This window comes from Anopheles merus, chromosome 2L, assembly GCF_017562075.2.
Source record: "Anopheles merus strain MAF chromosome 2L, AmerM5.1, whole genome shotgun sequence".
In the NCBI taxonomy this organism is placed as follows: Eukaryota; Metazoa; Arthropoda; class Insecta; order Diptera; family Culicidae; genus Anopheles; species Anopheles merus.
The window spans coordinates 35,590,032-35,610,765 of record NC_054083.1 but is presented as its reverse complement, the minus strand read 5'-3'; the positions used below and the strand labels follow the sequence as shown (position 1 = coordinate 35,610,765).

Below are 20,734 nucleotides of genomic sequence, written 5' to 3'. Positions count from 1 at the left end.
AAACGCACACTCATGCAAACGCGCGCGCACACAGGCGCGTGTGAAAAAATGTTCTGTCCATTGCTTTTCACACACCTACCACCGAGACACAGTGGTGGGACACACTTTGGTGACTTTTTGGCTCCGCCGAGCCAGCAGGGATCCCAGCCAAGATCGTTTGCGCAGTGATTGCGCCGCTGTAGGCGCACTTTGGTGCGTTTATTTCATCACACCGACAATGCAACACACTTCCCCCGCTGTTTTCGGTCGTTTTTACGCACCTTAAAACCTTTTTACCACTAGAAAAACCATTTTTTCCTCCGATAGCCGAGCGACAGCGTTCTGCACAATTGAGCTGCTCTGTGTCGATAGTGGTGGCGCACCGATTGGTCGGAGCGGGTCGTTCTTTGCTGGCGGAACGGTCCGATCCGGGCATGATGTTCATTTCGGGAGCGCATCCCATCCGCGTACTGTATTGCGTTGAAAAATCGGTCGGCAGCACTGTTTAAAAAAAAATGGTGGTTTCATTTTATTGATTAACTTAATATTTTCCTTTTCTTTTAATAGTTTACACTTGAAGATGAAATAATAACAAAAAAATGGAATTATATTTTGACCATTTCGCTCTCTCCAAACGCCCACAGTGCCCACCAACGAGCTGTCAAAAACATTGCGGCAAACGTCAACAGCAAAAAGGGTGACAAAAACGGAATTACATAAAAAGGTACCAATCTTTCGGGACAGGATTGCTTTACGTTCCGTGGCCCGGGCCTAGAAATAGGATTTGGACCGCTACGAACCCTAAACGCCCGTAAACGATGGCCTCCATCCTGCGCTCCTTCGCCTCGGCATTCGCCAAGAGCGGCATGCTCGGCGCAAACGGTAAGGACAACAACCACCCGAAATAGCCTTCCCCGTACGATCGCACCGTGCTGCGGCAATTTGTTTTGATATTGTTCCGGACTGTACTATCGGTCGTTTTTTTTTCTGTCTACGCAGGTATTTCCCGTGCTGCTCCAACAGTAATGCTCCGCTACAAGTCCACCGAACCGGCGGCCGAATCGCGACGTTAGTATCCTCCCATCGCACAGGCACCTTATCCCGTTGTCAATAATGCTGCTCCCTTTGTCACGTTTTAGCGACCGTCCGCAAGCCGGATGCCGCCGCCCGGTCGGAGCTGTCCGAGTTTGGCAAGTACGTCGCGGAGTGCATGCCCAAGTACGTGCAGAAGGTGCAGCTGACGTCCGGCGATGAGCTGGAGGTGCTGATCGCGCCGGAAGGCGTCGTGCCGGTGCTGCAGTTCCTGAAGGACCACCACAACGCACAGTTCGCCAACCTGGTCGACATTGCCGGCATGGATGTGCCGTCCCGGCCGTACCGCTTCGAGATCATCTACAACATACTGTCGCTGCGGTACAACTCGCGCATCCGCGTCAAGACGTACACCGACGAGCTGACGCCGATCGACTCGTGCAACGAGGTGTTCAAAGCGGCCAACTGGTACGAGCGCGAGATCTGGGACATGTACGGCGTGTTCTTCGCGAACCATCCCGACCTGCGCCGCATCCTGACCGACTACGGGTTCGAGGGGCATCCGCAGCGCCGCGACTTCCCGCTGAGCGGGTACGTCGAGCTGCGGTACGACGACGAGAAGAAGCGGGTCGTGTGCGAACCGCTCGAGCTCGCCCAGGAGTTCCGCAAGTTTGATCTGTCCGCACCGTGGGAACAGTTCCCGAACTTCCGCAACGCCAATCCGGCCACGGAGGAGGTTGCCACCAAGCCGGCGGAAAAGTAAGGCGGAAGAGGGAAGGAGGGAGAGAGTGAGTGCAAAATCGAACGCATGGCAGTTGCGGTGTTGGTGAGCGTTGAATCGTTTTCGTTCTTAGGCTGAAATATAACCGGATACACTACTGTACGCTCTGTGACCGATGCCAGTTTTTAGTAAGTTGTGAGAAAACGCGTTGGCCGTCTTGAAATAGTTGCAAACAAGGGTCTAGTGTAAGTGAACTTGAACTTTTGGCATTTTCGGTAACAATTTAATTGATTAGCTAGCTTGTATAATGGGAAGTTTGATTGATAGCTAAAAGTGATAGTTAAGCAAAACTAAACTCTTTTATTCCCAGAAAGTTCTATGTTTGTTTGCATGAAATCGTAGAAAAGTTCAATTTTGCTTATTTGTTTCTTCCTAAATTGGAAATTTCATCATTTCTTACTAGACTGCTGTTATAAAAAATCAGATTTCAATCAGATTCACTAGTTTCTTCCTTACTTTTTATTATAAACCATCATTCAATACGTGATGGTCATAGTTCGAGGTCAGCTGATACCTTAATTGCGCTAAATCGCTCGCCGAAATATTCTCATCGGACATATATCCTGCCCCAACCTGAAGCGTATCACTCCCCCTTAACAGGATGCCGTCCATCGTTAGCTTAGCATCATCATCCTCCTCTTCCTCCTCCACCTCAGCCTCTTCCGATTGTTTCGGTTGCTCTGCCATTGCGTCGCTTGCAGAATTCTCCTCCTTCATTCCGCTACTACTGCCGCCACTGGTCTGTAGCGATCGTACCCTGCGCCAGATGGACGTCTTCGGTAGGCCGTATGTCCGGGCTGCCTCGGACAGTGACATCCTGCCCGCCACACAGTCACCAACCGCCTCCTGCAACCGCTTCCGCACCGACTCATCCTTACCGCGCAGCTTCAGCGACACATTGCTCGGCAGTGCGCCCTTGCTGTACAGCCGTTGCTTTTCCCGGTGCAGCGTCGACAGCGGAATCTCGAACCGTCGGCTCACGTGTGCGAGCTTCTCGCCCGTTTTCAGTGCATCGATCGCTTCCCGCCGTTGGGCGCTCAGCTTCGGGGAGCCGGCCCGAACCGGTCGCGGCATTTTCATCGCCTTGCGCCACAGTACCGTTTTGGCGATGCTGTACTGCCTGGCGGCAATGCGGTAGCTAATGCCCTGGTGAAGGATTGCATCCATTGCCAACGCAAGACGCGCATCGTAACTGGCAGGGTCGGATAGTGGTGGTTCGGGTTTTGCTTGTTCCAGCTCATCTTCGAACGGCGGAAGGTTCGTTGTATGTGTTTCCGACGAGGTTGGGACGGTGGTGTCGATTGCACATGGAACGGATGTGATTTCATAGCTTTCGTGGTTCTTTATAATTGCTTCAATTGCTTGCGTTAACCGTTCCTGTGGAATTTCTACACATTGAGAGGTTTCCCGTTCGCAGACGGGAGTCGCATCTGATGGGATATTCAACACAACTTGAACAATTTCATTACTTTCAACGTGTTCTTGGACTGATTCTCTCGATTCTGGAATGAAGCATTCAACAGGTTGGACTAGTGATTGTGTTATAGGCATTTCTGTTTGTTCCACCTCCCCCTCCTCCTGATCCTCTTCTGTCTGTTCCTCCACTTGCGCAACGAACAGTTCTTCCCTTGGGCATGCCGTCGCTTCCAAACCATCGCTGGCAGGAATAAGCTCCTCCGACACCATACCAACAGTCTTGCCGAATCGTATGCCCACAATCTGATCCGCGATAAAACGCACTCCGCGCAGCTGCAGAAAGCTGCAGGCCTCCACAAACGATGCCATCTCGTCCGACCGTACGCTTGCTTCCCCGGTGTAAATGAACTGCAGGACGGCGCGTAACGTCGCTAGCGTCAAGTCCGGTATTACAATCGTTACCATCTCCGCACCGATGGTAGGCAGACCGTCCAGAATTGTCTCCAGGAAGCTGGATGCCATGCACAGGATCGGTCGGTTCGCGTACAGCTCACCGTCGGGTACGATCAAGCGACAATCGGTGTGCTGCTGCGTGCGGTAGATTCCGCAGAAGGTGTTTAGCATGTGCTCGCGAAAGTTGAGCCACGTCAAGCAGGAGCTGTTCGCCATTTGCTGTGAAAAGGTGTCGGACATTATTCGCTTTTTACTCAGAAACCACAGGCGGGCACAGAGCGCGGTGCTTCTCTAGTTCATGCTGAAACGAGCAGACGAAGAACTGGCAATGCCGAAATGTGCTGGGAGTTGTTTGTAAACAAAGCGCTCCCGTTTTGACATTTCTCTGAAATATTTCACTACGTTTGATGGTGTGCGTGTTTGGTAGATGCCGTTCAAATAGGCCGTTTGAAATTTTGCTCATGTTGCATATAGAGACTAGTGATGTGCTCGATGCATCCGACTCCGACTATTGTTCGGACTCGGACTCCGACTTCGGCAAAATGGGAACTGCTAGTTCCGCTCGGAGTAGAAGTCGTCTGCCCAAGCGCCACAGATTAAGCTTAAACGACTGAAAAATCCAATTACGAAAGAATAACAAACGAAAACTCTATAGGCTACAGTGGTTTGTACCATAGATGGCGTTTTATAACTCATCATTAAATTGCTGTCTTTTTCTTGCAATGTGTTACGCCTAACTTCATCTAATAATGGCATATATACCCTTCAAATATTCCGAGCAAAAATCTACATGATTGGTCCCTGTAGTCAGTTACGTGGGTATCAATACCAACGACCATTACTCAAATCTTACTTGTTTCTGTGCCAACGGTTTCGATTTAAACAATCATATCGCCATTATAGCTTTAGCGATGCATAGCTTCAATACGAAACCATATAGCAGTGCAGAGGGAAGGAGAAAGCTCTTTAATCGAGGAAAGCTACACTGGCTGAGTATCCCACAAACAAATGGCGCCATCAGCTTTTTCTATTTTTAGAATGCATGCGTCGTTTACCGTCTGCTAAACGGAGTCTTTTTATATTCCGTTTAGGTTGAGAGCTTGAGTCGTTTAGAATCTGTTTCTGTCGTTTAGTGTATTTGTGGCACTTGGGTGGAGTCGTAGTCGCTAGGGTCGGAGGGAGATGTCCGGAGTCGTAACGAGCTTCGGGAGTGATCAGGCTACCTAGAAGGGCACTCAATCACAGGCTTACGATCCAACACACATCAAGTCCCGTCACGTTAATTCTATTAGAATATAAGTGTATTATACCAAAGATAATAATGTGTGTCTTCTGTCTCAATTGTGCACCTTGTCCGAACCACAAAAGACCAAAGTCGGAGTCATTCGGAGTCGGAGTCAGAGTCGGTCAGAATCAACTGGAGCCAGAGTAATGTGCTTATGACCAGGCCTTTCATTTCGTTTTTTTTTTTTTGTATTTGAGTTTGCGCGTGCACTTTCTATACAGGTCATTATTTTGAAAGCCGATTCCAGCCGATTGCGGGCGAATCAGACTCCGGGCGATTCCGGATAACTCCAAACGACTCCGAACGACTCCGCTTCCAGCCGATTCTGGGCGCATCCGACTCTGAGCGACTCCCAAAGACTCCGGGCGACTCCGAACGGCTCCAGACGATTCCAAACGACTCCGGATAATGTTGGGCGGACCTACCTTCCAGAGTCGGATCCGAAATTATTGGAGTCGAATTGGAGTCGACTCCGGTCTTTTGCCAACTTTACCCATCACTTTAAAATTTAATTTAAAACAATCTGTATCCAAAAATAAGGCAAAATTGCTCTTCCTTTCTGCAGTTTAAAGACAGGGGCATAATACATTCTATCATTGCAACAGGCGAGCCGGTTTCAAGTGTAAAATTAAAATGTATTACTTTAGTCTAATTTACATCAAGCGAGAACAATTAAATACCGATAATTGGCACCACTTACACTACACAGATTATGTCCAACTTTCACTTGCTTGCCACCATTTGCCTGGCTCACTTCTTCGGCTCCATCTTACTTATCTTCTTCCACAGTGTCGCCTTGGGAATGTTGTACTTTACCGACGCTTCCCGGTAGCTCATTTTCTGATTCGATATCATAGCGATTGCTGCCTCCATCCGCTCCTCGTACTCCGGCAGCGAGCTGCTCGAAATCGGAACCAACTTGGGCAGGGGAAGCAAACTCGGCGCAGCAATCGGAGGAGCCGTCGTACTAGCCGGTGCTAGAGCGATCTCACCACCTCCTGCACGATCCCTAACGCGCTCGGCGGTGGTGACGGCTCCAGTGCTTCCAAACGGTACCAGCTTCGGCACTATGGGGCAACTGTTCGTAGCAGTGGTGGAGGCAGCGATCGAACCGTTACCGCTCGGTTTAACTTTTTTTGTCGGTGATTTCTTCCTTAGAACTGTCCTTTCCTGCGGAAAGGTTATGTTCTCGGCCTTTGCGTGCCGCCACAGAGCACTTTTGTGTATGCGAAAGTGATTTGCGGCTTGCTGGATAGATAGACCGCAACCAATCGCCTCCAGCGCTTTGGCCACACTCTCCTCGTACCGGGAGGGATCGGCTGTTTTCAAAATCTTACCCGACTCTGTCTCAAACCTTCGACGCTTCTTCCCTGCCGCCTTTCGCTCGTTTGTCTGTTTGTCCGCACTTTTCAATCTGATGCCGAACGACTTAAAATGGTTCGTTATGAGCTGACTTTTTAGATTGTACAGCCGGTTTCTCAGCAAACCGAGGCTGTTTTTGTACCGCGTTACCGCCTCCCGCAGGCTTATCCCGGTGTACATGATGTCGTGGATCGCGAGCATAATCCGCACGTCGTACATCAGCGCATTTGATGGGTCGCTCAGCAAGCTGACACGTGCGTCCGCATCGCTCGTTTCTAGCAGCTGCTTGAACTCTTGTATGCTCCGGTCAATGTACGCGGCAACCATCTGCGGCACATTGGCAGTTACCGTCTCTGGTTGCTTTTTCATCGCTCGCTTTACCTTCTGCGTCCAGCGCACCAGCCTGCCCGCGGGTACGTTGTACCGGGCGGCCGCTCTTCTGGGCGAAACATTCCCGCTAATGACCGCTACGATGGCCTGCTTCAGACAGTTCTGGTAGGGCGTGAAGTTCGGCGCTCCCGGGTGGCTCGTGTCGACCACTCCAACCTCCTTCACCAGCGCCATCCACCGCTGCACATCCTGCTCGCTGTCCGTGCTGTCGTCCATCGAGCTGTCCTCGCCCGCGTCACTTTTATCATCCTCCTCGTCCTCCTCCGCACTGTCCTCGTCCGATACCATCAACTCTTCTTTGCAGATATTGCCCGGAAAAAACTCGCTCGTAGATTCGAGATTCGGCTCAATAAGTTTTAATGGTGGCGGCTCAGTCTTTTCCACCGCCCCAGGGTACCGGGTGTGGTCGATGTGCAGCGGATCCGTTTCTGGGGCCGTTGCGAACGGATCACCGTCCTCCGCCGTAGCTCCCGGGCCCGATTCGTCAATGTAAATGCCCATCGTGCGGTTGCCGCAACATTCGACGCCCCGGAGCTGCAGCAGCCCGCACGCCTCCATAAACGGAACGACCTCGTCCGGCTGCAGCGTCACCCGGCCGGTGTAGATGAACTGCACGACGCGCTGCAGGTTGGCGAACGTCATGTCTGGTATGAGCACCGTGGACGGGTCCATCGTGAGCGTGACCATGCTGGTGAAGATTGCCTCGAACAGCCCGGATGCCATGCTCAGTATCGGACGGTTCGCGTACAGCTCACCGTCGGGCACCACCAGCCGGCAGTCCGTGTACTGCTGGTCGGCGTAAATGTCCTGCAGCGTGCTCAGCATGTGCCGGCTGTAGTCGAGCCATACTAGCATCGTTTTCGTCGGGCCAGAAGATGACTGTGCCATTGATACAGCGAATCAAATCTGAAAAGAACCAACTGTTTTAGTCTTCTTTGCAAAGTTCGTTTAGGGGTCCAGCTACCAACCTCTTCAACCTCTATAGCTTAGGCAATTTAGGCCATATACGCTTTAATATATGTTAAACTTTTTACTAAATTGTAACAAAAATGCGTTAAGGAAGGAGAAGATTCCGCCACTGGCTTGTGTGTAAACAAAGACACCTTTGACAGAATAGACCGTCGCGACAGGTAGCAATGAAGTTTGGTTGATTTGGCGGTTTGTTTTCCATTTCAAAAAATACCTGTTGCAGTTGGAAATATTTTTAAATCCATTACATTTGCTGAATTTGTACTCAACTAGTATAGATATTAAGTAAAGACATAAAGCTAAAAACAAGCTAGCTTCAGTTCATTTTATGCATAAACAAACATACAATTGTTTGCTTGTAAATTTCACCAATATATTACTAACAACATCGGGTTGAAATTACGACAAATTCTTTTCAAATCCCCATATCTTGATAATACCTTCGGAACGGAAAGTGGTACAAAGTAAGCACGTTCAGCAAGATATTATACAAAATGTTCAATTTGTTTTGGTCAAACAACTAACCATTTCCAAATGTACTTCACGATCGTAGTATCAAAACGGCCGCACACATTGTAAATTTCCAGCTACAACACGCTTTGTTTGAGATTGTTTACAATCCTCGAGCTGGGTTGTCCTCGTCGCTGCTGTTGGATCAGCTTCCTGGAACTGCTGTTACTGTTGCCTGTGCGATATTTTGTAACAAACCAGATTTCAATACAACGTAGTTCATTGTTCGTGCTGGAATAGCGACTTCAGCCAAAAGACCAGAATACTACCACGATTTCAAGGAAGGAGATCGTAACTAAAGCCAACGAGCAAACCCAGCAGCACACCCAACCGACAAACATACCGACAACAGCAACCGAACTACCCAATTGACATTTTCGAGCACGAAAAATCGGGAATTCGAGCAAATTCCCTTAAACTGAAGCCTTAAACTTTCCTTAGACTGCACCAGTTTAAGGGAATTCAGAAAAAAGTTCTTTAGAATCAACTGTGATGCGGCTTTTTCGTTACTTTCTTTTAGATTCGCTCAGAAATTATGTTTCCTATCGTGATAGTTGGCCATGTTCCCATTTTATTCTTAAATAATATCCATTTTTTATAAAATAACGTCGCACAAAATTAGCTTTTGTTTTTCATGAAAAAACCATGGCTATGAATAAAAAATGACCTCGACGGCATCGTCCATCGATAGAGGAACGTCTACGAACACACCAAATCTAGGCGCTTTCAATACACTTGATTACACACAAATCCACAATTTCAGGCGTATCGAGTACTAATCGAGCAGATATGAGAAAACAATTTTGAGAAAATGTTACTTGGCCAACAAGCACAAAACATCCCCAAGTGACATATGAATACAAGATGAATATGAAAATGTTACTTGGCCAACAAGCACAAAACATCCCCAAGTGACGATATGCGAGTGTTCGTAAATTAGACTTTCTTTCATAGATGGACATTTATATTCATAGCTTTGGTTTTTGTTCAAAAACTAAAGCAAATTTTTTGATGATGTTATGGTGTGACATCACAATGAGTTGGGATACGCCATCTATTGAGCAAACCATTGAAACTATGGAGCTTTCGTTTTTTTTTCAATGGATATTTGATTTTCCAGTCGTTTAAGCTTAATCTGTGGCACTTGGGTGGTGCAGTTTAATGCTCCAGTTTAAGGGAAATTACTCGAATTCGCGCTTATGCGTGCTAGAAAATGTCAATTCCCAATTTAGAACGCAGAATTTTATCGCTACTGCTTCTGAGTGAAGATTTAAAGAGTGTTCCCAAGCGCCACAGATTAAGCTTAAACGACTGGAAAATTGAATATCCATAGAAAAAAATGAAAGCTCCACAGCTTCATTGGTTTGATCAATAGATGGCGTATTAAAACTGATCATTATATTGCTATCCTTTTCTTGCAATGTATTTCGACAAGTTTCATCTTATCATGACCTATATAGCCTTCTAACTTTCCGAACAAAAGTCTATATGAATGGTCGTGTGGTCAGATACATGGGTATCAACACCAACGACCATTACTCAAATCTCACTTGCTTCAGTGCTGGTGGTTTCCATTGGAGTTTTGTATTTAAACAATCGTATCGCCGTTCTAGTTCAAGCGATGCATAACTTCAATGCGAAACCATACAACAGTACAGAGGAAATGAGAAAGCTCTCCTCCAAGCGATGAAGCTCAACTGGTTGGGGTATCCCACCAACAGATAGCGCCACCAGCTTTTTTGCTATTTTTAGAATGCATGAGTCGTTTGGCGTCTGCTAAACGAAGTCTTTCTATATTCCGTTTAGGTAGAGAACTTGAGTCGTTTAGAAGCCGTTTAGTGGTCGTTTAGTGGATTTGTAGCACTTGGGTTTTGTGTATTCGTCAAGCTATCAGCAAGCCTGTTTGGGCAAAAGTTATCACCCGTCCTGTCAAAAAGTGAAGTTCAAATTTGGTTATAAAAAAAGGTTATGAGATCACCTGGTCTACAATCATTTGATTCTAGATTCCAATACCTGATCTTTTTGATGCACCTTGGGATAAATGATAAAACCTCCTTGTTTTTTAAAGAAGCGAATGATCCCAATTGACATATTCGAGCACGAATAACCGGGAATTCGAGCATATTCCCTTAAACTGGAGCCTTAAACTTCCCTTAAACAGCACCAGTTTAAGGGAATTTAGAAAAAGTCCAGTTAAATCAACTGTGATGCGGCTTTTTCGTTGCTTTCTTCTAGATTAGATCGGAAATGATGTTTCCTATCGTTATAGTTGGTCATGTAGCCATTTTATACTGAAATAATATCGATTTTTTATAAAATAACCTCACACAAAATATGCTTTTGTTTTTTATCAAATACCAAAGCTATGAATGTAAAATGAGCTCGACAGCATCATCCATCGATAGAAGAAAGTCTAATTTACGAACACACCAAATCTTAGCGCTCTCAACACACTTGATTACACACAAATCCACAATTTCAGGCGTATCCAGTACTAATCGAGCAGATATGAGAAAACAATTTCGAGCAAATGTCACTTGGGATGAAAACCGGCTCAAAAAAAAAACTTCTTATTTTACTAATTTTTCGAGCAGCTACTCGAATCTAATTCTAGTTTTGAGGCAAAAATAATCTAGGTTGATAATCACAGGCTAGTTTTGTGTGTGGTTTTGTATGGAGTGTTTACATGATTTCAGCCTCCAACTGTCAAACTGCACATGAAAACAATGACTAGAATCGTGAAGGGCCCCTATTGTTGATCGTTTATCATAAACTTTAAATGAAAATATTTCTCAGCTTCATCGGTCTTTGCATGCCGAGGAGATTTCTCTTACCGAAAATGCTGGCAGTCGGTGTCAAAGCATACTGTCAGTCATTGTCTCGGCTGCTCTTTTGGTGTATGTAGAAACACTCTATCTTTGATTGCACCAGAAAAATTGGTCTACTCTGACGTTTCAACTGATGCCACAAGCTTAAAGTTCCGATACCGTAAGCTCATGAAACTATAACTCGAAAACTATCAATAACTGCTCGAAAATATAACATGGGCACGTTCCCAGGAAGAGTCGAGCACTTTTTCCAATTCCCAAAACGTTCGTCCACTTTTGTCACTTCCCAATTGACATTTTCGAGCACGAATAATCGGGAATTCGAGCTAATTCCCTTAAACTAGAGCCTTAAACTTCCCTTAAACTGCACCACTTTAAGGGAATTTATAAAAAATCCTTTAAAATCAACTGTGATGCGGCTTTTTCATTACTTTCTTCTAGATTCGATCGGAAATGATGTTTCTTATCGTTATAGTAGGTCATGAAACCATTTTATACTTAAATAATATCGATTTCTTATAAAATAACGTCACACAAAATTTGATTTTGGTATTTTATCAAATACCAAAGCTATGAATATAAAATGAGCTCGACGACAGAATCCATCGATAGAAGAAAACCTTATTTACGAACACACCAAATCTTGCCGCTTTTACAACACTTGATCACACACAAATCAATAATTTCAGGTGTATCAAGTACTAATCGAGCAGATATGGAAACACAATTTCGAGCAAAAGTCACTTGGGTTGGGCTTCGGAGTGTGCGATCGCGTACAAAGTTGACGCCATTTGTCAACTGGGTGTTGTATTGAATGTTTCAGTGAATACTGTCGATTTTGCACAATAGTGGCTCGTTCTCCCGCGGGCTTGTTCAAACAAAAGATCTGCTTCTACAGATATACCTACCGTGTTGAATGCCAAACAAAAGCCACCAGTTTGAGAAACGACTTTTTTTTTAATTTTTCTAAGTGTTACCAACGAAAGCCAGCGATCTTGCTGCATTGGTCATTTGCAATCGAACCTTTGGACGTGCAACATCGCTGAAGAAGTCCTCCGAATTCGTTAAGTTGTGTGTTACTTGCTTCAATCGATAAACCGTCGCGTGTTGAGACTTGTGTTTCTTGGATTTGTGGCAAACAGCATGGAAGATTTACTTCAGCTACCCAACAGCAGTGAACAGCAGGTAAGTTGATGACGGTTAAAATTAGAAATTATGATCCTGTAAGAACCTGTTTTATATCGTTTAGTTTTGTTTAGTGTGTTGCTAAAATGTGAACTTCACTTCAAACTGGTAAAATTGGAAACCGGTCATTTCCCAAATAGCCATAATTGCTTAAGCAGCTCATTTTGGCACGCTAAAGATCGCTGCTCTAATTCGCCTTTTGCAGTAGATAAACAGCATCAAAGTTCTATGTGGGTCTTTCAAACAGCGCCTAAGCAGCTTCCTTATGCCACGATGCCAGGGATTATTTTTCTTTGTGTTTTATTTTCAAGCAAGCGTCATCGATGAAATAAACAACAAGATTTGTTTCGTTTAAACACATGTGTATATTTTTAAATCCTTTGTATTGATGAATTGCACAGAATTTTACACAATTTACTGATAATTCACAATCACTTCACTCAATATTCATTCTTCATTTAACGAATCTAACTTGTGCAGCAGCAATGAGATTATTGCCGGCGTCCGTCTTTGACACTTTGACAAGAGCCACCTTGAACCGATGTCATGCATTAAAAAGCTATAAAGTTCCACCATGTTTAGTACCCTTTTTTTAACAAGCCTTCAAGTTCCATCATGAACCATACACATAGTGCTAATCAGCCGCAAAGTTCCAAAGAATACCATGTGCCTGTTAAAAAGCTCCATAGTTCCGCAAAGTACCGTCTATCTCTTAATCAGCCACAAAGTACGACATCGGAACGATTTTTCGCAAAACAGCCCTAAATCAGCTATAAAGTACGAGCTGGCTATTTGGGTTCACTTCTTGGCTATTGTAAAATATTATTGTTAATTTCATTGTTGCTTGGTGATGTAGCTGTTGTAAAGCAAACTCAAGTAAATAATTAAACATGGCATTTCATAACTGTACTATATTCTAGTGCGATCAAGTTATGGAGCTTGTCTTTTAATCAATCGTTCACTTTTCTTCAGATTTTAATGTTGGCTTTCTCTATTGCAATTGCAGGAAACGATGACACAATCAAACTCATCATCCGATAGTGAAGAAAGCTCCTGCGACGGGCTTAACTACGATACGGACACTACGCTATGCCGGCGTCTTGAAAAAATGGTGAACAACAAACTACTTTCAGACGTTACTTTTATCGTTGGGCCCGAAAAACGCCGCATCTATGCACACAAACCGTACTTGCTGACGGCTTCAGAGTTCTTCTACAAAATGTTTTGTGGTAACTTCATTGAAGCGCAACGAAAGGAAGTGGTCCTGGAAGATGTCGATGCAGAATTATTTTTGATAATTTTACGCCTGGTGTACAGCAAAAAAGTTCATCTGAATTGGGACAACATTAGTGCTATTTACGATTGCTTATGCAAGTATTTGCTGATAGACTATTTTGATCCTTTGATCCGTTTTATGGAATCCCATATAAACGACCACGACACTGCAATAATGGTGTTCCTAAAGAATGATCATTTTAACTTCGAGCAAGTTGACGAAAAATGTATGCGCTACATACAAACCAACCCGTTGTACTTCTTCGGAAAAGACGAGTTCACCTCAATGCCGGAGGCCAGATTGAACAAAATTCTCCAAGCTCAACGCATTAACTGCACCCATGTCCAACTCCAACAGGCCGTTGTCAAGTGGTCGTCTGCAAATGGTGGTTGTTGTTACAACAACCTTAATAAACTCTTAGAGGAAACATGTCGTAAACCCTATGCTCAAAAATTGCATTTGATGAACAACAAGCTGATTGAAACAGTCTCGTATCGTGAAGCTGATGTAAAATTACGAATGACATCAACAAAACGATTAGCGCTGTATGGCTTTGGAATGTATGTTCATGGATCCGATAAACCATCTATTGCATCGTTTACTCTTGAAAAAGATGGAGTGAAAGTACACGATATCGAAATCAAAATGATTCCTAGCCTCGGGTACGAAATAGTGGATACAATGTTTGAAGAGGTCGTATTAGAACCAAATGTTCAGTACAAATTATGTTTTTATGAGCCAAGTTGTCAACTGACGAAAGTCGTAAGCTTACCGGTGCTGTTTCATCGTCATATTAAAATAGAATTTGAGTCAAATCACTGTCCTCCGTTAGCTTATCTTTTTGCGAAATATGCGGACTGTGATGTATTACACCTACCACAATTGTGTTGTAACACAAAATGCAAGGTTAAATTAGAAAATTCTTGAGCTAATGTACAGGCGGTCCCCGAGATACACGGTACCTCTTATACGCGGATTCAGAGATACGCGGTTTCCTAAATTTGACAGTTCTTTGAGCAAATTGTACTGATTTGACACATCTATTGTAAAATGCCAAATAATGTCTGTTTTGATCGGATGTTAAAAACTATTTCAAAAGGTTTGAAACTGTTATTTCATTCAGAATCATATCAAATAATTGATTAAGTGGCTAAAACCACCCCCTACCCAAATAGCCAGAATTGCTTAAGCAGCTCATTTTGGCACGCTAAAGATCGCTGCTCTAATTCACCTTTTGCAGTAGATAAACAGCATCAAAGTTCTATGTGAGCGTTTCTACATACACCGAGACTGCAGCTGAGAGATGGCTGTGAGAGAATTGACAACCGGTTTCTCACACTGGTGTGTGTAGAAGCTCTGAAAAGCGGCGAGATGAGACTTTTAAAATGATGTTGAAAAAATCCATTTTAATCGCTAAAATGAATTCAAAAAGTTTCTTTTACTTTTTAATAATATTTCTACGATTATTTAACGGCAAAAATGCAAACTATAATTGTTCGATCGCTATAAACTACCAATTTAATTTTTTCTCAGCTTCATCGTTCTTTGCATGCCGAGGAGAATTCTCTCACCGAAAATGCTGTCAGTCGCTGTCAAAGCATGCTGTCAGTTATTTTCTCAGCTGCATTCTCGGTGTATGTAGAAACGCTCTGTGGGTCTTTCAAACAGCGCCTAAGCAGCTTCCTTATGCCACGATGCCAGGGATTATTTTTCTTTGTGTTTTATTTTCAAGCAAGCGTCATTGATTAAATAAACAACAAGATTTGTTTCGTTTAAACACATGTGTATATTTTTAAATCCTTTGTATTGATGAATTACACAGAATTTTACACAATTTACTGATAATTCACAATCACTTCACTCAATATTCATTCTTCATTTAACGAATCTAACTTGTGCAGCAGCAATGAGATTATTGCCGGCGTCCGTCTTTGACACTTTGACAAGAGCCACCTTGAACCGATGTCATGCATTAAAAAGCTATAAAGTTCCACCATGTTTAGTACCCTTTTTTTAACAAGCCTTCAAGTTCCATCATGAACCATACACATAGTGCTAATCAGCCGCAAAGTTCCAAAGAATACCATGTGCCTGTTAAAAAGCTCCATAGTTCCGCAAAGTACCGTCTATCTCTTAATCAGCCACAAAGTACGACACCGGAACGATTTTTCGCAAAACAGCCCTAAATCAGCTATAAAGTACGAGCTGGCTATTTGGGTCATCACATTAAAATAGCATTTGAGCCAAGTTGCCCTCCGTCAGCGCATCTTTTTGCGAAATATGCGGACTGTGATCTATTACACCGACCACAATTATGTTGTTACACAAAATGCATGTTAGTATCAGAAAATACGTGAGCTAATGTATATCTGACTTATACGTCATTCAACGTCATTGTACTTCAACGATGAATTAATAAATGTTTACTTATCATACTATAATTGGCTTATTCAATCTATGAATCTAACAGTTGATCAGTAAAATGAGCATCCGTAAAAAATCGTTGAAATTTAAAATTCTGACAACCATAAACACGGACATGGATTGTCACATTGTGACACGTGACAAAACTGACAGCCGAGCAAGTCACGAACAAATGGTACAACCCGGTACGGTGTTCCCGCATACAAATCCTGTCACACGGAAGGGAAGTTTTCGTGTTTGCGCCGTCAGTTTGCTTTCATTGTTGAAATAGCAGTCGCTCGGAGCAGTTCATTCAAGTTGTTCAGTGATTGCCTTAAAGTAGCACATCCGCCACTCTCTCTCTCTCTCTCCGCCCGCTCGCTCGCTCGCTCGCTCTCAACGAAACTTCCAGACGGACCATCTCCGACCCCAGCAAGCAAGTGTGTGCGTGTGCACGAGGAATAAACGCGTGAAAATCCCGTCAGCTCCCCCCGCCCCATAAAGCACGGTTAGTAGTGTGCCTGTGGTACCACCAACGCCAACGCCACCAGGAAAATCCAGCCGCGCCAAGCGAAGCGTTACTTTTCTTCACTTGTGTCTATTTTGTTTATCGTATGTCCATCCAGAATCTTAATACATTTGGTAAGTAGAAACGGCATAACCGCACCTTTTCTTTGCCCTCGCAGGATGATGTGTGTCGTATTTAGAGGTTAGCTTTTTGGGAAGGTTGCCTCCGCTCCTGAACGTGCACGCGATTTCCGCATTCTTGACTGCGTGGTTTTGGCTGGCCAACCTCTCTCTCCTCTTCCCAGCGAAGCATCTCACCAACACACACATACAACATAGCAATCGTACCATTAGAGACTGTGGCATACTCTAGCTACTTTCTCGGAATTTCTCCATTCCTTTGCATTTCTTCATGTTGCATCCGAGCCAATTGACTTGTATCAAAGAAGCAGCAGAATGCCCCTTTCGCCTTCACGTCGCATTTTGCGTGGAATGTTCGATACGGCGACGTAATTTTACTATGTCATCGCACACACATCCAGTGTTCGCGTGATCCGCGCGCTTCTCGTGATGCCATTAAAGTTCCCGAGTCTCTGTATGCGTGCCTGTGTGTGTGTTTGTGTGTGCGCGCGCTTTGTACGGCGAGAACAGTGAGAGTGTGTTGGACATAACATAAAGACAGCACGCGTTCCGCTCCCCGTGCGCATAAAAGAGCGAGAGGTGAATATTTTTCAAAATGGCGGACGGCAACCTTCGTACACGGCGGATGGTGGTGTTTTGTGTACGCACGTACACACCCGTGGAAGGTTGATTGTGGTGGGCTGGTGTGCGTGTCCTGCTCGTGGTGGCGGATGACATAGCAACGTGCGCTGCTTCGATTATTAGATTCGCGAATTTGTGAAACACCTCCCGACAAGAACGTAATTTTTGTCCTACTAATCGCTTTCTACCACATCGAACCGTTTTGCTCCAAGATATCCTCCCAATTACAGTGGATGAACACCCATTGTGGAAGCTGGTCAAGGCTGAATCGGTGTTTGATGATGGTGTAGTAACACAATTTCTCGCCTGGTCATTGTTGTCATCGACTGCTACGTTTCTCGTACATCACAATCCTTTCCTTCTTGCATTGTGTGCGAGAGACACCAGCTCACCTTGTATTGAAAGCAGCGGGGGGCTGTTGCCCTTGCATTGATCTTCCGGTTCTGGTATCGCGGAGGGGGTATATTGCTCTTCGACGTGGCCTCGTTTGTGTGGTAACGAGGTTCGCAATCGAGGTGGGGGGGGGGGGGGTGGTATAGCGATTGCCTTTTTCAGATTTAATTCTGAAATTGGTTACAGTGAGTCGACCGACTCTGTTTCACGTCTTGGCGAGCCAAAGTTAGGTCAAACATATGTCTTACTTGGCCAGCGAAAGCGAAAATGAGAGATCTCACTGTGTCTCGTGATCGGAACGTAAAGTTCTGTCACAAAAGATTGGTACTGACCCCAGCCAGTCCTTGCATAAAGCCGTAATTCTATCGAGATGTCTGTTAGGCTCCAACTGATAGAAAGAACCTTATCTTTCGAAGCTAGGATGTTCCCTCTTACGATGTGCAGTTTCTTTGTCTGTCGCTTAAGTGTGTGCCAATTAATTGCCCTTTATTCTTACAAAGTTAGTCTCAACAATAAGTATTATCAGCTAGGACTGAACACTTTCACAGTACTGAATGAAGTTGGTCAATTAAAAAGATTTTTAGCTTTATGAAATCGTAAACATATTTACTGTTTATTTTTGTTCGAAACACAAAGCTACTGCGCCCTCATACCTTAGTATAAGTGTCGCTGTGAGTCAAACACATGTAAATGCGTTCCCATGACTCATGCACCAACACACAGCACACCCAAGGCATGACCTAATAACGGAATGTGAAGTGTTGAGCAGATTATAACGCCCGTTGTGTTGTCGGAACGCATATTATTCACATCGCACAGAGTTGCCTCTTAATTATTTACTGCAATTTCACTACACAATACCTTCCTCTACCAATCACTGATAATTTTGTTTTTTAATTGCTTTCCAGACCCATTTGCTGATGCAATAAAGGGTGCAGACTACGATGTGCAGGACGGTCTCGTGCACATAAGAATTCAGCAGAGAAATGGTCGCAAAACGCTAACCACTGTCCAGGGATTGTCGGCCGAGTACGACCTGAAGAAGATCGTGCGAGCATGTAAGAAGGTATGAGCACTGAGATCGAAGCATGCACTATGTATGGTGCTATTAGGTTTGGTAAATGGAATCTGTGTATCAAAGCGCGTTTGACAGAAGTTTCCACGGCTCTAAAAATGAATTCGGATTGCGCTATGATTGAGCTAAAAAACGTAAATGAAAGCCTATTTTTAATTAAATGCCAGGCTTAACAAAAACAGACATCCTTTCAACGTATTAACAAGCGTTTTAGTCGTTAAAAAATGAAACAAATTCCATTTAAGATTCCCTGGGCGTTACAGGGTTTTCCAGGAGTTCTCATAGTTGTGGGACACTTCCTTGACTTGTTCTAATGAGAAGTGAACTTCATGTGATGGGAACTGGACTCCTTTTTGGTCAGGCTTCTTGGAAATTCCTATTGGATTTATCCACCTAGGGTGCTTTATTGTCCAATTTCCAACATAGAGTTCATTTCATGTAAGTAAAAGCCATTAAAGTGTCCCACAACTATGAGAACCTCTGGAAATCCCTGTAAGGCTCGTTGGAATCGATTTTGACAGTCGAATTCCAATTCCATATATAAAATCCAATAGCACCAATAATAAATATCGACCGAATGGAACGTAGAACCTGGTACTAACTGGTTGGTTTTTCGATTATTTTTCTTCTAAGGAATTCGCATGCAATGGCACAGTAATTGAGCATCCTGAGTACGGCGAGGTACTACAGCTGCAGGGTGACCAGCGGGAGAACATTTGCCAGTGGTTAACCAAGTCCGGTCTCGCGAAGCCGGAACAGCTGAAGGTGCACGGTTTCTAAGCCAAGCACCCTACGCGCCCACCACCACCACCAGCATCAAAATCATCATCATTACTACCGCGCCACCGCGTGTACGTGTGTTGCGGCGCTTAGGAGGAAGTGTGTGAGTGTGTGAAACAATAGCTCTTACCCAGCGAGAATAGGCAGGAAGTGTTGTGAAGTAAGGCGTTTCAGAGCGAAGGGAAATTAGGAAGGAATTAGTGCTTTTTACAGAGTCAGCAATCCTAGCCATCGGCGCACTTATTTTGCAAATTCACTGGAGAAAGCATCCGGTCTATCCGGCGCGTTTCCCCAGTGCAATCAATAGTTACACTATCCTCGGCACCTCCGGAGTGTGTGCATTGCTTCACCATTCAACATCCGTGGGCCCACCAGCGCGTATCCCCCCCCATTCTACCCCCGCTTGAATGATTGTAAATTCTCTCACCACAGATTCTCAACCCGTTTTCTCCTACCGCATGCTCTCGGTATTGATCGGTTAATTGGATTTAAATAAGTAGCTTCTTTATATCGTTGTCGTCGCACATCACGCGCATCTTTTTCTCGCTGGTTCATATTGCTTCTCGCAATGCTTGTTTGGTGCGTAATTAGGAGTGTAAAATATCCCTAATTACTCTCATCTCTTCTCCGAATGATGGAGTATTTTTGCTTCTGATGAAAGATCCCAAACGTAGAGCAGATCATTCCCGGCAGCAGCAGCGACGAAGTGAAGGAGCACCGTCTCCGTTCGTTCGTGCTGCAGCTGGACCGGTGTCCCGCAAAGGGTGCTAACCGCGCTGCGGTTGGCCACCCCGAACGGGCATGGGCACTCTGCAGCAGCTGCTGCTGCTGTAAGTCCTCCGCAGTGATGATGGAGGCTTAAAGCAGCAGCCCTACAACAGGGACAAAGGGAGGAGAGAGAGAGATATAGCGAGCGAGCAAGAGAGGGAGAGAGAGAGGTGTGTATGTGTGTGTGCGTTCGAGGCGCGCGCGTGCATTCGGGCCAATGAGTCCGCCGCGTCCAACGAAACACCTATTAACATCCAACAAAAAGGGCTAATTATTGAACGTTAACGACAGACGGGCGCGCCCGCGCGGTGTGTGATGTGTGCGTGTATGCGCATCCAGTTTAACAGCAAACACAGCCGCAGCAACAATAACAGCAACAACAGCATCAGCAACCAGAGCATCAGGCCTTCTTTTCCGGCAAGGAAAACACTGTCTTCAGGAGTTTGCAGCGTTATACACTTTTGTCATCTTAGATCGAAATAATAATGTAAAGCAAACAGATTAAACAAAAAAAACATAAAAAAACAAAACATAGCCAAATCCAGAAGATAAAATAATGTGTTTTATGGAGTTTATTTTC

General features: G+C 44.7%; 5 protein-coding genes across 8 annotated transcripts in view; 3 read left to right on the top strand and 2 right to left on the bottom strand.

The window, feature by feature from the left end:
• Positions 1-365, bottom strand: part of LOC121594488 (ecdysone-induced protein 74EF) — a 52,686-nt gene extending 52,321 nt beyond the window's left edge. For 2 of the 3 annotated variants that reach the window (XM_041917781.1, XM_041917784.1), the window contains exon 1: positions 261-365. The gene's annotated coding sequence lies outside the window, so the exon portion shown is untranslated. The other variant, XM_041917782.1, reaches the window with a different exon arrangement.
• A 277-nt stretch (positions 366-642) lies between these two features.
• Positions 643-1,894, top strand: LOC121593137 (NADH dehydrogenase [ubiquinone] iron-sulfur protein 3, mitochondrial). The gene is made up of 3 exons (XM_041915233.1): positions 643-861; positions 979-1,047; positions 1,119-1,894. The coding sequence occupies exons 1-3, from the start codon at positions 798-800 to the stop codon at positions 1,772-1,774; spliced, it is 789 nt and encodes a 262-aa protein (XP_041771167.1). The 5' UTR covers positions 643-797; the 3' UTR covers positions 1,775-1,894.
• Positions 1,895-2,134: 240 nt separating this feature from the next.
• On the bottom strand, positions 2,135-8,496 carry LOC121592328. The gene is made up of 4 exons (XM_041913728.1): positions 8,193-8,496; positions 7,667-7,881; positions 5,701-7,604; positions 2,135-3,950 (listed from the first exon to the last, which is right to left on the bottom strand). The coding sequence occupies exons 3-4, from the start codon at positions 7,584-7,586 to the stop codon at positions 2,255-2,257; spliced, it is 3,582 nt and encodes a 1,193-aa protein (XP_041769662.1). The 5' UTR covers positions 7,587-7,604; positions 7,667-7,881; positions 8,193-8,496; the 3' UTR covers positions 2,135-2,254.
• Positions 8,497-11,841: 3,345 nt separating this feature from the next.
• LOC121593041 (BTB/POZ domain-containing protein 6-B-like) lies at positions 11,842-14,454 on the top strand. Of its 2 annotated transcripts, none has more exons than XM_041915074.1 (2): positions 11,842-12,190; positions 13,197-14,454. In XM_041915074.1, the coding sequence occupies exons 1-2, from the start codon at positions 12,149-12,151 to the stop codon at positions 14,391-14,393; spliced, it is 1,239 nt and encodes a 412-aa protein (XP_041771008.1). In that variant the 5' UTR covers positions 11,842-12,148; the 3' UTR covers positions 14,394-14,454. The 2 variants fall into 2 exon arrangements, with proteins under 2 accessions (XP_041771008.1, XP_041771009.1); XM_041915075.1 differs by lacking the exon at positions 11,842-12,190 and adding an exon at positions 13,063-13,066.
• A 1,675-nt stretch (positions 14,455-16,129) lies between these two features.
• LOC121592993 (eukaryotic translation initiation factor eIF1) lies at positions 16,130-20,708 on the top strand. The gene is made up of 3 exons (XM_041915003.1): positions 16,130-16,511; positions 18,440-18,597; positions 19,240-20,708. Exons 1-3 carry the CDS (start codon positions 16,484-16,486, stop codon positions 19,384-19,386), a joined length of 333 nt encoding a protein of 110 aa, XP_041770937.1. The 5' UTR covers positions 16,130-16,483; the 3' UTR covers positions 19,387-20,708.
• The last annotated feature ends 26 nt before the right edge of the window (positions 20,709-20,734 follow it).